The sequence below is a fragment of the Canis lupus genome, chromosome 2 (genome assembly GCF_048164855.1).
Source record: "Canis lupus baileyi chromosome 2, mCanLup2.hap1, whole genome shotgun sequence".
Classification (NCBI taxonomy): Eukaryota; Metazoa; Chordata; class Mammalia; order Carnivora; family Canidae; genus Canis; species Canis lupus.
In genome coordinates, this window is record NC_132839.1 from 33566223 (window position 1) to 33581555 (window position 15333).

At 41.7% G+C, this 15333-nt stretch overlaps 1 protein-coding gene across 10 annotated transcripts in view; it reads left to right on the forward strand.

Moving 5' to 3' along the window:
* HERC2 (HECT and RLD domain containing E3 ubiquitin protein ligase 2) overlaps positions 1–15333 on the forward strand; it is a 243305-nt gene that overhangs the window by 121919 nt on the left and 106053 nt on the right. For 9 of the 10 annotated variants that reach the window (XM_072795339.1, XM_072795295.1, XM_072795331.1 and 6 more), the window contains 9 exons: positions 3051–3238; positions 4517–4709; positions 6166–6348; positions 8269–8450; positions 9018–9165; positions 9246–9442; positions 9670–9900; positions 10953–11091; positions 12607–12750. In XM_072795339.1, the coding sequence (XP_072651440.1) occupies positions 3051–3238; positions 4517–4709; positions 6166–6348; positions 8269–8450; positions 9018–9165; positions 9246–9442; positions 9670–9900; positions 10953–11091; positions 12607–12750 (1605 nt within the window). The remainder of the gene's footprint in view (positions 1–3050; positions 3239–4516; positions 4710–6165; positions 6349–8268; positions 8451–9017; positions 9166–9245; positions 9443–9669; positions 9901–10952; positions 11092–12606; positions 12751–15333) is intronic. The other variant, XM_072795287.1, reaches the window with a different exon arrangement.

Here is a 15333-nt window from a genome sequence, read left to right on the forward strand (position 1 = left end):
ATTTTGTTGATATTTTCCAAAAAACCAACTTTTGGTTTTATTGATTCTGTTTTATTTTTTTAAATTCCCAATCTCGGGGATCCCTGGGTGGCGCAGCGGTTTGGCGCCTGCCTTTGGCCCAGGGCGCGATCCTGAAGACCCGGGATCGAATCCCACGTCGGGCTCCCGGTGCATGGAGCCTGCTTCTCCCTCTGCCTGTGTCTCTGCCCCTCTCTCTCTCTCTCTCTGTGTGACTATCATAAATAAATAAAATTAAAAAAAATATATATATAAATTCCCAATCTCTGTTCTAGTCTTTATTATTTCCTTCTATCTACTGAATTTGGGTTTGCTGTATTCTTATTTTTCTAGTGTCTCCAAGTGTAGAGTCAAGTTACTAATTTGAGATTTTTCTTCTTTTTTTAATGTATGCATTGATAGACAAAAATTTCCATCTTAGCACTGCTTTTTCTGCATCCCATACGTTTTGGTATGTTGTGCTTTTTTTTTAATTTGTCTCAAAAGTATTTTTAAATTTCTCATGATTTTTTTTCCTTTGGGCAGTTAAGTGTATGTAATTTAATTTCCATATACTTGTGAAATTTCTAGTTTTCCTTGTTACTAGTTTCTAGTTTCATTCTGTTAGAGAATGTAATTTGTATGATTATAGTATATTTTGATTTATTGAGATTTATTTTATGGTCTAGCATGTGGTCTATCCTGGAAAATGTTCCATGTACCTTTGAGAAGATTGAGTATCCTGAAATCTGAGATACTGTAAGGCCAGTGTTCCAATCCAAGTAAAAAGCAAGGCTTTCCTAAGCTCTTTGATCTCGTCAATCTTTGTGTCCACATGACCTGTTCAAAAATATGCATCAGGCTAGAAAACAATCAGCCTCTGAGTCAGGCATCTGGTTTCTTAAGACCTCATTACTGATTTAAAATGCTTTAGGAAAAAATCTAGAAATTTCCATCTAGAAATTGACTCTATTTTTATGTCATCTCCTTTTTTTCCAGAGAGGTAAAAGTCATAGCACAAATCATTAATTATGGGAGCTTTTGTTTAGAGTTTATTTTATTTTATTTTTAAAAATTTTTAATTTATTTATGATAGGCACACAGTGAGAGAGAGAGAGAGAGGCAGAGACACAGGCAGAGGGAGAAGCAGGCTCCATGCACTGGGAGCCCAATGTGGGATTTGATCCCGGGTCTCCAGGATCGCGCCCTGGGCCAAAGGCAGGCGCTAAACCGCTGCGCCACCCAGGGATCCCTGTTTAGAGTTTAAATTTGAACCTGCCTACTGGCTGCAGAAAGCAAAGGAGTTGTATATCATGAATACATATTTATATTTACCACTTTCCTTGATCAGGATGATTTTTTTCTTTCATATAAGAAATTATAAGCATATACAATTTTATATTAATTTTATGTATGCATCCAGATACAAGAGCCATAAAATACAAAACCACTTAAAAAAAGATCCCTTTTTTTTTTTCTTATTGCAAATGTATTCGAACACTTTGCAATAAATTTGGCATTTACAGGGTTAACATTATAGCTGCCAGAGGAGATCCTAGCTGGAATGCAACCCTGGCCCTCTTGGGGCCTCACTGAGGCTCCAAAGAGTTGGGCTGAAGAAAAGAATTTTTTTGCCTCAGTAAAGCTGGGGAAAAGCTTTACCTTATCCAAAGCTTTACTCCAGCCCTGGGAACTGACAAGCCTTTTTTCTCCCTTTTGATTGAGAGAGGATCATGCACTTTGTACATTTTCACCCACCCAAGCCACCTTTGGGAATGTTTGGGCACCTTTTCCTCCCATTTGGAAGAATGAACAAAAACTGGAGGAGTTACTAGGGCTGTGCTTTTTTACCCCCTCACGTTAGCCAGCAAGGCAAAAAGCAGCCAGGGGATCTAGCATGCTGACTCTTGGGGTTAAATAGACTATTTTAAAATCCATTCATAAATTTTACTTCTTGCAGCTCATAGCTCAACTTCTGTTTTATACTTGTGGATGATTTCACAGCAATCAGGAACCAAATATTCATCATGCTCCACCCCTTTATTCTTCCTTTTACTAAACAGGGCTTTTGCAATATTTCAGCAAGTTAGAGTTGTTCTAGAGAATCCTATTGCTGCCATCCCTGTGCCAGGGTCCCTAAGACCACTCCCAGCTTCAGTGATTTGTGAGGAGGCCTCAGCAGTCATACTGAGGCCTAAGATTGATTGCAGTGAAAGACTAGAAACCAAAATCAGTGAAGGGAAGAAGCACATGGGAAAAGTCTGGGAGAAACTGACCTAAGTCCTCTGCTACTGGAGTCATACAGGATGAACTTGATTCTCTCAGCAGAGAAAATGACTACATGGGTGAAATGTCTACCTGGGAAGTTCATGAGAGACTCTGCGCCTAGAGTTTGCACTGGGGCAGGTCAAGTAGGCACCTCTGCCTGGCACATAACTCAAGTTCTAGACCCAGAGAAAGAAGCAAATTTCAGCAGAAACCACATTGTACAAACAGTTTAGGCACTGTGAGGCCTCTTGTCCATTAGGGAATGGTAGGAGGAGCCCTTCTGAAATCCAAGTTTCCAGAGGCCAGTTAAGGACTGCCTTGCAAGCAGTCTTTCCTAAGGATGGCAGTATCAGACCTGCTATTCTTAGCTCTTTTCTTTGTGGTACTATAATTAAAGTTGGTAAGTTTCTCATTGTTCAACAGACAGGTGGTTATATTTTGTTTTTATATTCTAATAAAAATATATGATGAGTGTTTTTCTAACTTAATCATTTTGCTTTTTTTTTTGGAGAGGGGAGCATAATTACTAGAAGTAGAGTAAATGTCTCTGTTTTATATCTTTTATATCTTCTGATACGTATTTATATGCTTGGTTCTTTTACATTTTTAAATTCCCATTAATAAATCTTTCATGGTATTTATTATATTGATAAAGTACTACAGTATACACTATAGGTTCTTTAAAACTGTCATCATCAGTACTTACTAAGTTTTGAATAAGTGTATTAAGATTAGGAAATTGTAACTACTTACTAGCTCAGCTGTTGCATTTGATGATCTGATAGGTCCTAGTTGTGATAATGTTGAAGAGGATATGAATGCTTCTGCCCGAGGAGCTTCTGCTACAGTTTTGGAAGAGACAAGGAAGGAAATGGCTCCTGTGCAGCTTCCAGTTTCAGGGCCAGAACTGGCCGCCATGATGAAGATTGGAACCAGGGTCATGAGAGGTGTTGATTGGAAATGGGGTGATCAGGTACTCAGATTTGATTTTAAACACATTAGCCACACATTAGTCTTTACTTTACTTGCATGCTGTTAGAGAGTGGAAATTGGAATAAATAACTACCTTAACTTAGGGCCTGTGCAGTTGACAGAGGATGTAGTTCGTGATATAGTTAGTTTCTGGGCAGGTGAATTAGGTCAAAACAAGCAGAGATTGACAGTGGCTGTAGGGGAACCTCGAGCAGAATCAAGTCTTCAAAGGGTGGTGGCTGTTTTCAGAAAATTCCTTGGCTTGGGCTCAATTTGAGGGGCAGCCCAGAGCAGGAGCAAGAATAAGCAGGAGAGATCAAACCTCATCTTAGTAACAATGTTCTGAAAGCTGTGAGGACCCAGGTGTTCCTTCTGGGAACTGATGGCTATGTGCCCATTAAGTGCCCCAGCCTTGTAGTTTCAGGTGTGCTAGTTGGGCAGTGGCCATTTCTGTTTCTCCTCATAGCACATCTTTCCTAAGCTTCTGTTAGGTCTCACAAGGTAGAGATCATGGGGGCTAGTGCCTGTGTCATTACTTTAGTCACTAGCTAAGGAAAGAGCTCGCCTTCCTGCAGTGTGGTAGTACTCTTGTCATCTTTAGGTTTTCTCAACCTCATTTTTAAGCATGGGCCTCATCAGAATCATCTCAGAAGTGTTCTGGAACAGGTAGCAGCATCCTAAAAACAGCTTTGACTCATAGTGTCCTGCAATAGTAGTATCCTAAAAACAGCTTTTACTCATAGAAGTGAGAGATGGAGTTTCCATTCTAGCTAGGTTCCTGATGAGATGCAAGTAATTGTTTCAGGTTTCTGGTGTTTCGAAGCCCTATGGGGGATCAAGGGAGCCAAGGAATAGGACACCAGGACTAGGCTGGAAAGCCTTATCTCTGCATTGGCTTAGGGAGAATGCTGATTGAGACGATGTTTTTTCCCTGCTTAACTCTTGGTAAAGGAGCATAATAAGCAAGTTATTTCCTGATGTTTGATTTAAGGTAATGATGAGAGCTGTGCATGTTGCGAGTAGGTTTGGAGCAGTCTGTGGCACAAAGTCTGTACACAGTGACATAGCAGTCCTTACAGTCTTTGTTTGTGTGACAGAACAGGCATATGCCTTCTTTTTTTCTTTCTTTTTTTTTAAATAAATTTATTTTTTATTGGTGTTCAATTTGCCAACATATAGAATAACACCCAGTGCTCATCCCATCAAGTGCTCCCCTCAATGCCCCCATCCCCCACCTGTGATATGCATTCTTAACTAATCTTTGTTTTGGCTTCCTCAGGATGGACCTCCTCCTGGTCTTGGCCGTGTGATTGGTGAACTGGGTGAGGACGGATGGATCAGGGTCCAGTGGGACACGGGCAGCACCAACTCCTACAGGATGGGGAAGGAGGGGAAGTATGACCTCAAGTTGGCAGAGCTGCCGGCCTCCACACAGCCCTCAGCAGAGGACTCGGACACAGAGGATGACTCTGGTCGGTACCTTGGGGCTGTTTAGTCTGGGGGCAACCTGGCAAGCTGTATGCTAATGGCAGCTGGCCATCCTTTTCATCTGGGAATGAGAACAGTGTCAGACTCAGCTACAGACAGTGGTCTGTAGTTTTGGACTTGCCCCTGAAGTTTCAGTGTAAATAAGCCCCAGGTGATTCTGATGCAGGAGTTAAAAGCATGCCTCTTATAACTGGCAATCTAGCTGGATTTGACTCTCTTACTCCCTTTGGGGACAGTCAGAAGGGTTTGGTAATGCAGTGCTTGCTATGTCTTTACCTCTGGTGGACCTTGTTGGTTGGCTCAGAACCTGTGTATGAGATAGTGAGCCAGCGCCTGGTGGACTAGAAGTAGTGTGGAGTTAGTACTGTCTTGCCTTAAAGAAACTAGAGGTGAGAATTTGGAGTGAACCCAGTTAAATCCTATCTAAGGAAATCCAAGGTTGTGGGAGGAGGACATCATGACATTTTTAGATGTGTCCAACAGACCTTGTATGAATGAAGCTTCCCATGGCTGGTCTCAGGAAACCAGGGCTGATTCCTGGGGCTCAGGTGCTGGACTTTGGAAGTCATTTGTATGGTCAGGAGAGGCTGAGCTCAGTAGAGAATGGATGGTGTGGAGAGTGGAAAAGGCTCTGCTCAGTCCATGTCACTTGTGGGGGTCTAGGTCCCCTCTGATGTGAACAGGTGATGCCTGCTTTTTTGGGCTGTTGGGAGTAACATGTGAAACCTAGAGTCACACATAATATGGTCAGGACTGGCTTTGTTTTCACTCAGGGAAGTCAGGGCCTGAGCAGAGCTAAGTGAAAGAACTGTGGCTTAGCTGTTCTGTGCCTCCAAGTCAATGCTGTGGACACATGAGCCTCTGGTTCCCCTCCCTGGCTCAGGCACTTCCATCTTTATCCAGGGCATAGTTACCTTGTCAGCGGGCAGCTTCTGACATTTGTGTGTGGGTTTTTTTTTTTTTTAAATATTTATTTATTCATGAGAGACAGAGAGAGGCAGAGACACAGGCAGAGGGAGAAGCAGGCTCCATGCGGGGAGCCCGATCCTGGGACTCCAAGATCACACCCTGGGCTGAAGGCAGGAGCTAAACTGCTGAGCCACCCAGGGATCCCAGCTTCTGACATTTGATAAGCTGTCTTTCTAAAGAATAAATATTTGAAACTGTGTGTTTCTGACCTATATGCAGAGATTGTTTTTAAAATACTAAACTCTAATTTAGAAGGGTTATTTTGCTTGAGGAAGGTAGAGACAATTAGGGTGTTTAGTGCATCCTGAATCCCATCTTTTCTTGTAAAAAGCCACTTTCCTTTCCACTGTAACAATTGTGATATGAAATTCCTTAAAAGACTGTGTTATTAAAATCTCTTAAATTACATGCAGGGACATTTTCCAGTTCTATTTGGGAGTATAGGTTCTTAATTTTGATACTTTTTTCCAGAAGCTGAACAAATTGAAAGGAACATTCATCCTACTGCAATGATGCTTACCAGTACTGTTAATTTATTGCAAACTCTTTGTCTCTCTGCTGGAGTCCATGCTGAAGTCATGCAGAGTGAGGCCACCAAGACCCTGTGTGGGCTTCTGCGAATGTTAGTGGAAAGTGGAACGACGGACAAAACATGTATGCAATGAATAGTTGTGGGCTTGCCTACAGAGTCCTGGGACTATGAATTTGTGTGTGTGTGTGTGTGTGTGTGTGTTTGTGTGTGTCTGTGTATGTAAGTGGGTGTGTCCATGGGGGTGAGTGTGCATGTGTACTAGAGTCCTAGGCCTTCTATAACAACTTACTGCAAATTTGGTTAGTTTGCTTGGGGTGCCACATCAAAGTATCGTACACCTGGGTGGCCTAAATTTTTTTCTCCATGTTCGAGAGGCTAGAAGTTCAAGATCAAGGTGTCAACTGGCTGTTTCCTTCTGAGAGCTGTGAGGGAAAGACCTGTTCTAGGCTTTTCCCCTAACTTCTGATAGTTTGCTGGCAATCTCTGGCATTCCTTTGTTGTAGATTACTGCCTTCATCTTCACCTATGTGTCTTATCTGTCACCAAATCTCACCTTTTAATAAGGACACCAGTCATAATTGGATTAGGGGGACCTCCCCCCCTTATCTAGTTCAACCTCTTCTAAACAAATTACATCTTCCATGGCCTCATTTCCAAATAAGTCACATTCTGAGATATGGGGGTTTAGGACTTCAACATACTGGTTTTGTGAGCAGGAGGACACTGTTCAGCGCATAACAGAATTATAGAACCTCAGAGTTTTGGAGACCAGAAGTCCAAAATCAAGGTGTCAGCAGAACTGTGTTCCCTTCAGAGACTTCAAGAGAGGATCCTTTCTTGTCTCTTCCAGCTTCTGGTAGCTGCAAGGTGTCTTAGCTTGAGGCTAAAGCACTTTACAGTCTGCCTCATTTTCACACAAAGGGCTGACTTGTGTCTCTGTGTCCTTTTCTGCCTCTTATAGAGACTTTAATTGGATTTAATGTCCACTCTGATTCAGTATAATGTCCTCTCAATCCTTAAGTATATCTACAAAGAGTTTATTTCCAAATAAGGCCAAATTCTGAGGTTTTGGGTGAACATGAATTCTGGGGGATACAGTTCAACCCACTGAAATGTTTGTATGTGAATGGGTACGTGTGAGGAGAATGAATTGATAAAGTGGGAGGAACCAGTGTGTGTGTAAGTGTGAGAGTGCTTGTGAGTATGTGACTGAATCTGGGTGTAAGTGTGAGAGTTTTTTTTCTGAGTAAGACTGGGTATTTGAGTGGCTACAGGTTTGAGTATGAAGTGGCAGTGTGAATGTGTGTGAGTAGCTGGGTGTATCTGTTTATGAGTAATTATGAGTGATTGTGTGTGAATTTATCAGTGACTATGAGAATGAGTGTGTGTGATTGTGGTAGGGTGTGACTGTATGAAAGTTAATGTGTTTGTGTGACTGAGCACAGGCATTTACATGTGTCTGAAGGAGGTGCCCCTGGGAGCCTGGAGAGCAGGAAAGCTGAGCCCTGGCAGGTGGGCCTCTGCCAGGAAAGAGTGGAAACCCAGGGTGACCATGAGCAGAGACCTGGAAGCCAGGAGAAGCAGAGAGGGTCAGTTGCATCAAATTGGATAAGCCTCACAAAAACCTCCCTTGTCTTGTTCTATTAATGCAGACTTCTTAAACTTGGATTGGAAATGTACGGTGCAGATGAAATGTAAACAAGATCATGGGAGATATTTAAAACACATATGAGGTTATAAAAAATATACAAGATTCACTCTTAATAATTACTATTTGAATATTGAGTCATTTTCTTATTGTCTAGAAATAATAAGTACCTGAAATGCTTTAACTGGTTTGAGTTACTATAAAGGTTTTAAAAGTGTTGTAAAATGCTCCTTGAGCTATTCTCCCACTGCTCTCACTTTGAGTGACATGGTAAGATATTTGTGAAGTTAGGTTGTTTTTGAAAATAACATGGTAGGTAAATTAAAAGTGTAGATTGTACAGAGTGTTTATTTCTAGAAATTTGGTGCCAAGCTAGTTTGTTTCATTCTGGCAGCTTCCCCAAACAGGCTGGTATGCCGGGAGCAGCACCGGAGCTGGTGCACGCTGGGCTTCGTGCGGAGCATTGCACTTACACCACACATGTGTGCTGCCCTCAGCTCCCCACAGTGGATTGCCCTGCTTATGAAGGTTGTGGAGGGACACGCACCTTTCACCGCCGCCTCACTACAACGGCAGGTAATTGTACTGCTGGGCTCATCCTGCTCAGTGTGAATTTTGGGACTGTAGGACCCCCTTAAGAGGTGGCATCAAGATACCAGTCCTCCCAGTCATTATAATTAGGTGCCTGTACTCAATAATGAGTGCAGAGAAGGACTAGGACCAACCCAATGTAGATTTTCTAGTGTAAGAGGCTGAAGTTTTTGATTATTTTAAATTAAGTCACTAAACTGTACTTGACTTTTTTTTTCTTTGAAGTGATAAATCCTGCCAGCTGCTCTTAGGTGCTTCATAGAAGTTGTAGTATAATTGTCTTTAGAAGAATTAAGCTGAAAATAATTATTTTTTAATTCAATAAATATCTGCATCTGTAATAAAGGTTTTTTAAAAAAAATCCTGATAATCTATATTTTTAATTAACTTGGCTATAATCATCTAATTTTAGAAAAATGAATATCTGAATTTTCTCATAATTTATTGCATTATAGGAACAAAAAAATAAAAGAAAAATCTGTTATTTCTTAATCTAAAATCACAGATAGTGGTTTTCTTTAATGTTTGCCATTTTAAATTGCCTTTTATCAGATCTTAGCTGTGCATTTACTGCAAGCAGTGCTTCCATCATGGGACAAGACTGAAAGGGCAAGGGATATGAAGTGCCTTGTGGAAAAGCTGTTTGGTTTCCTGGGCAGCTTACTTACCACCTGTTCTTCAGATATCCCATTCCTCAGAGGTGGGCAGCTCTCCTTATTTGTGTGAACTGATGAAGTGAACAGGGCACCATGTAGCTCCTCTCTCATACTTCTCTTTCAGAATCTACTCTGAGGCGGCGGAGGGCACGCCCACAGGCCTCTCTGACTGCCACCCATAGCAGCACCCTGGCAGAAGAGGTGGTGGCACTGCTGCGCACACTTCACTCCCTGGGCCAGTGGAATGGACTCATCAACAAGTACATCAACTCTCAGCTCCACTCGGTCACCCGCAGCTGCACAGGAAAGCCATCAGAGGGGGTGGGTGCCACTTTTCAGAACTGCTAACTTTTCTCTGTCAAATGTTGATTTAACTTTTAAATTATCTCTCTAAGTTGATATGTATTTTGTTTAAAGATATTTTAAAACATATTCAAGTGGAAATAACTATTGAAGAAACTAGTATAAAAATGGCTTAGCTGTAAATGTGTAAGAAACAGGCAGCTCCCTGGGCTCTCTTCTTCAACCCAGCTGTCTGTCTGCATTAGGCCCTGTTAGAGGACTACTTACCTGACTCTGAAAACCCTGAGGTTGGGGGCCTCATGGCAGTCCTGGCTGTGATTGGAGGCATCGATGGTCGCCTACGGCTGGGGGGACAAGTCATGCATGATGAGTTTGGAGAAGGCACAGTAACTCGCATAACTCCGAAGGGCAGAATCACTGTACAATTCTCAGACATGCGGATGTGTCGTGTTTGCCCGTTGAATCAGCTGAAACCAGTAAGTGAACTTGTGTTCAGTTACTTGATAATAAGGCAGAGGAGGTTTTTTTTTTTTTTTTTAAGATTTTATTATTCATGGGAGACACAGAGAGAGGCAGAGACATAGGCAGAAGGAGAAGCAGGCTCCCTGCAGGGAGCCCATTTGGCACTTGATCCTGGGACTCCAGGGCCATGCCCCTGGCCAAAGGCAGGTGCTAAACCACTGAGCCACCCAGGAATCCCGAGGCAGAGGAGTTTTATACTAGATCTGGGTTCTAACATCAGTGCTGGAATGAACTTGATTTTCATAGTTCATGTCTACCATCTAGGAGGCTATGCAACCTGAGGAAAGCCATCTATCTTTTCTTAATTTGTTTTGTGCCATGGTGATAAATAGGGCCTGTCTCATGGTGTTACATGGATTAGTAGTTCATGTCTTATTTTAGCCCCAAAGACATAAAAGGGCATTAGCAACATAGAAGGTACTTCTAAGTATGTTTTTAGTTTTAATTATTTTAAAATTTTGAAGTTTTTTTTATTGAAAAACTCAACTTTTAAAGAAATTTAAAAGTAATTCCTTAAAAAATGACTTTTCTTCATGTAGAAAATGCTTATTAATTGTGTTGAGTGACGTGATTTATGTAGCAGCTATTGTCATCTTAAATTTATCAGGGATATATAGGGAAAGTGAGTGATTTATATTACTTTGATGTGATCTAAGTGTAATCAGGCTGTATCTTTCTGTAAAATACTGTTTTTGATTATTACAGAAATGAATATACATGTTGTAGAAAATTTGAAATGCATAGAAAATGCCTGAGAATTATGCCCTGACATAATTATTGTTGACAAGTTGTTAAAGAAACAAATTAATTTAGGTTATGTTCACATATGTATGTCTCTGTTTTGCCTTGATGTCATCATTTAAAATGATTATTCTCGGATGTAAGAAGACTTACGGATATGTGTGATAATTTCAGAATTAAGATTCATGGTTATGATAATTTTTAGAACATTTCATTTGTTCATTTCATCGGACAGTCTTTGATGGTTTCTGTGTTCTTGCTTTAGCTACCTGCCGTGGCATTCAGCGTCATCAACCTGCCCTTCACAGAGCCCATGCTGTCTGTCTGGGCTCAATTGGTAAACCTCGCCGGAAGCAAATTAGAAAAGCATAAAGTAAAAAAATCACCTAAACAGGGTTTTGCAGGTCAGTACATGGTGCTTCGTGATGAATTAGGTACAGTCTTACCTGGCATTGCCTGGACAATGTTTTGCATTTTGTCAGAGCAAGTTCCTGTCATTGCCAAAGTCTTTGGGTTCCAGTGGATTGACCATTTGCTAAGTTACAGTGGGCATGAAACCTTGAGCATGGTGATAAGAGTGTATAATACAAAGAATGACACCATGGTGGGAGTGGCTCCTGAAGAACCCCAGACTTCTCCCCATGCCTGTTCTCCAGTGCTGGCATTTATTCTGAACAGGCTTTTGAGAGGAATCTGTGTTCTCTTTCCCTCTCTGTTAGCCCTCCAGCCATGGCCCTTTAGCATTCTGGCTCTTGGCCTCTTCTCTGCCAGACCCAGTAAGGCCTGTATGTTTGAACCTGCCTTGCTTCATATCTGTCGACATTGGGCTAAGACCAAGGTCACCTCTGCTGAAAGCCTTCCTTCCTTTGGTCTGGAATACTGCTCCCTTAATTTTCCTTACACTGCCCCTTGCATGTTCTTTGAGAGTTCTCCCTGATTATTCTTTGCACATTGGAAATTCTTATGATTTTCTCCATAACTTCAGGTTCATGCTCACTCTTACTGAGTTTCTCATCTATCTCTCCCTATTCCTGTGATTGCTGCCGCAGTATGTATGATAGCAATCACCTTTAACTCTAGATATCCAGTTCACATATCTGACTGGAGGGCTACATGCATGTACATTGTAGCATGTTCAGAATTCCACTAACCTTGTCCCTTAGTTCCCATTCCCCATCACAGTGAATAAACTTATCTGTCAGGCAGTTAGGCTGGATGCCTGAAAGCCACCTATCCTCCTCTATCCTCTTCCATCTTACATTGCTATACTGCCTTCTGTGGCCTCCAACAAACATGTCCTGCCTTGGAACACTGTTATACAACTGTAGTCCTGCTGTGCTTGTAGTCTGCGTACACCTTTGTGGCAGCTATCTTAGTTTCCTCCTCAATTGGCTGTCAGGCACCTCTGCAGTCATTTTTTTAGATAAGGCCTCAGGGAGTGCTATGATCTTGTTGAGTTAGAGAACCATATGTTGTGAGTGTCCAACAAAATTGTCTTGGAGAAGTTCTGGCAAGAAAATGTGGAACTATTTTGTTTGAAATGTAGGTATCTGGTTGAAATTTCAGCAATGTGGGAAACATTTGATTATGCTAATACCTAACAGATCTGTTAAACCATTTAATTTTCACCCCAACCCATCAAAGTAGTTGCGTGGGGAGCAGGAAAAGGGAAAGACCTGGGGGAGGTAGAGGATGCTTATCTAGAAGCACTTAGTCATAGCACTGGAAAAGACAAGTCCTTCATTACTGACAGTATTTGGCATGGCCAGCTGTTTCCCACAGAACCAGGCATTGTTTATGCCACTTTGCAGCCATGGCACTGTGGTGCAGAGAACAAAATATCTTCCCCAAAGCTGGACAGCTGGTGAGAAGAACCCAAGCAGGATGTGTCATTTTCGCTAAGTCCTTTTCTCCCACAGGACAAGTAGATCTGGACCTGCTGAGGTGCCAGCAGTTAAAACTCTACATCCTGAAGGCGGGCCGTGCACTGCTTTCCCACCAGGACCAGCTCAGGCAAATCTTGTCTCAGCCAGCTGTTCAGGATGTCATAGCTGCTCACACAGGTATCTTTTTAAGGAAGCTCTTATAGATCTGAAAGGAAGGCAGGTACTCCCATAGAAAACAGATAAAAGACTTGAATAAGTAGTTCATAAAAGGGATAAAAGACTTGAATAAGTAGTCCATAAAAGGGGAAACAGATGGCTTCTAAATGTATGAGATATGCAACCTGACCAATAATCAACAGGGTGTAAATGGCAGTGTCATTGTCTTCTAGTACAAAAGATTGATGACATCTGGTAAAAGGGAGGGAAAAAAAAAACAGTGCTCTCCTGCATCGTTATTTAAAGTGTGGCTCATGGACCAGCAGCATTGATGGCACATAGGAGCATATTAGACACGCAGACTCTTACGCTGTACCCCAGACCTAAGAAATCAGAGTTTGCATTTTAATAAGGCCTTCAGGTAGTTTATACATGTATAAAGTAGTACTGCTTTAACACATTGCTAGTGGGAATCTAAGTTGGTACAACTATATAATGGGCATTTGAGGAAATGTTACACTTTAAAATGCATATACACACATATCTATATCTGTATCTCTCCATTAACATATGAGTTATCGGGATCCCTGGGTGGCGCAGTGGTTTGGCGCCTGCCTTTGGTCCAGGGCGCGATCCTGGAGACCCGGGATCGAATCCCATGTCGGGCTCCCGGTGCATGGAGCCTGCTTCTCCCTCTGCCTGTGTCTCTGCCTCTCTCTCTCTCTCTGTGTGACTATCACAAATGAATAAAAATTAAAAAAAAAACCCAAAAAACATATGAGTTATCTTCTGGAAATTTATCACATTAAAAGGCATGAAGATATGTGTTTAAAACTGCTCATTATGGCTTCTTTGTTGGTATTGCTTTTAGGTTGAAAACTAGGGACACCTAAATGCCCATTATTGGATGGTGTATCCACATAGTGGAATACCTTGACACCATTCACAGTGATGATACATATATATGTTCATTGCCATGGAAACATGAACATGATAAAATAAAAAAGCACATTGCTTTGTATATCTCTTTGTAGATATACCATAGATTCCCCCTTTATTTTCAGCTGACTTTATTTTCTTATACTTCTCTATATTATTCCAGTTTTCTAGAATAACCTTATATCATTTTAAGTAGGAACAAAACCCCAAATTATGAAATATGTTTTTGATTATCTACTATTAAAGGACATGCTAAAGTATTATGGGGAACAGGATAATCTACTTATGGTTCCAAACTCTGTGGGGTCAGAGTGAGAAGAGGAAATGAATGCAGATGGCTCTGTGCAGGGTATGATGCCAGTGCACTGTGGAATGTGTAATTGCACTTCCACGGGTGTCGTGGGGACTCTGATGGCTGAGGGCTGGGGAGAGCAGCTTCTGAAGGGTGTGGCAAGCACTAGGTGCAGTGTGATGAGGAAGCTCCATCCTGGTGGAAGAGACAGTAGGGACACAGACATATCAGTGAGTGTTGAAGTGCTTCCCTTTCAAGGAGCTCAGGTTTATTGATGAACGTGAGGCAAAAGCTGGAGAGATCACCTGAATTCATGTGATATAATGCCTTGAATCCCAGGGTGAAACTTAAGGCTAATTTAGGACTGTAGTGGGGATTCACATGATAAAGACTGATAATTCAGGATGATAAATCTACTAGTGTGGTATAGGAAGTATTTGAAAAAGAAAGGCCATGGAGATGAGAAAATTGTTTTTGTGTCAAGGGATAAGGTGTCTTCTGGGGGAAGGCATGAAAAATGGAAAGAAGGTTCCAAGAGATAATGTGATGGTGTAGTGTTTTTTGATGATAAGTGCATGGGAAACCAGTGAAAAGTCAAAGATGGCTGACGTTTCAAGCTTGAGTTACAGGGAGGGCAGAGGGGAGTGCCTTTGACAAAAATTAGAAAGTCCAGTGGAGTGTGATATGTCTTGTTTTGTTTCTTAATCTTAAGAGTGTATTGTGAATTTAATTTTAATGTGAGTATAAGGTAAATCTAATTAAAGTACAGATTTATTCTGTAAGATAGAGACCTTAAAGGTAAGCCGCAGTTGTAAAAAATCAGGAAACCAGAGCCCAAGGAATTTGGTTGGTTATTCTTTGGTCACTCTGGTGAGTAGTTCTGGATGGGACTGAATCAGGGTTACATGCTTGGGACAGAGTAGGGGCTCCAGACAGAGCTGTGTAGAGCAGGGCTTGACAGGTTACCATGGCCACCTGTTTTTATATACTTTATGGAAACACAGCCATGCCCACTTGTTTACATGTCATCGTACTCTTCAGTGGCAGAGTTGAGTAGCTGTGATAGACATGGGGCTGGTCAGGTGGAAGTGTTTACTCTTTGTCCCTTCAAGAGAAAGATTTTCCGGCTCCTGATCAAGAGGGTTAGTTGAAGTTGTCACTAGCCAACCAGCAAACTCAAATGATGAGTGGGCTCAAGGCAATGGGACTCAGTGGGCCTGGGGCAAACAGGAAGTGCTAAAGCTTACCCAAAGCTACTCAGATTAAAATAGGCGAAAAGATTTTACCACACAACATATTTGGGATTGGTGTCAATTTATGTTCTGAACAAAAGTTAGTAGGAAAAGCCAGGGCTAAACATACAAACTTGAGAG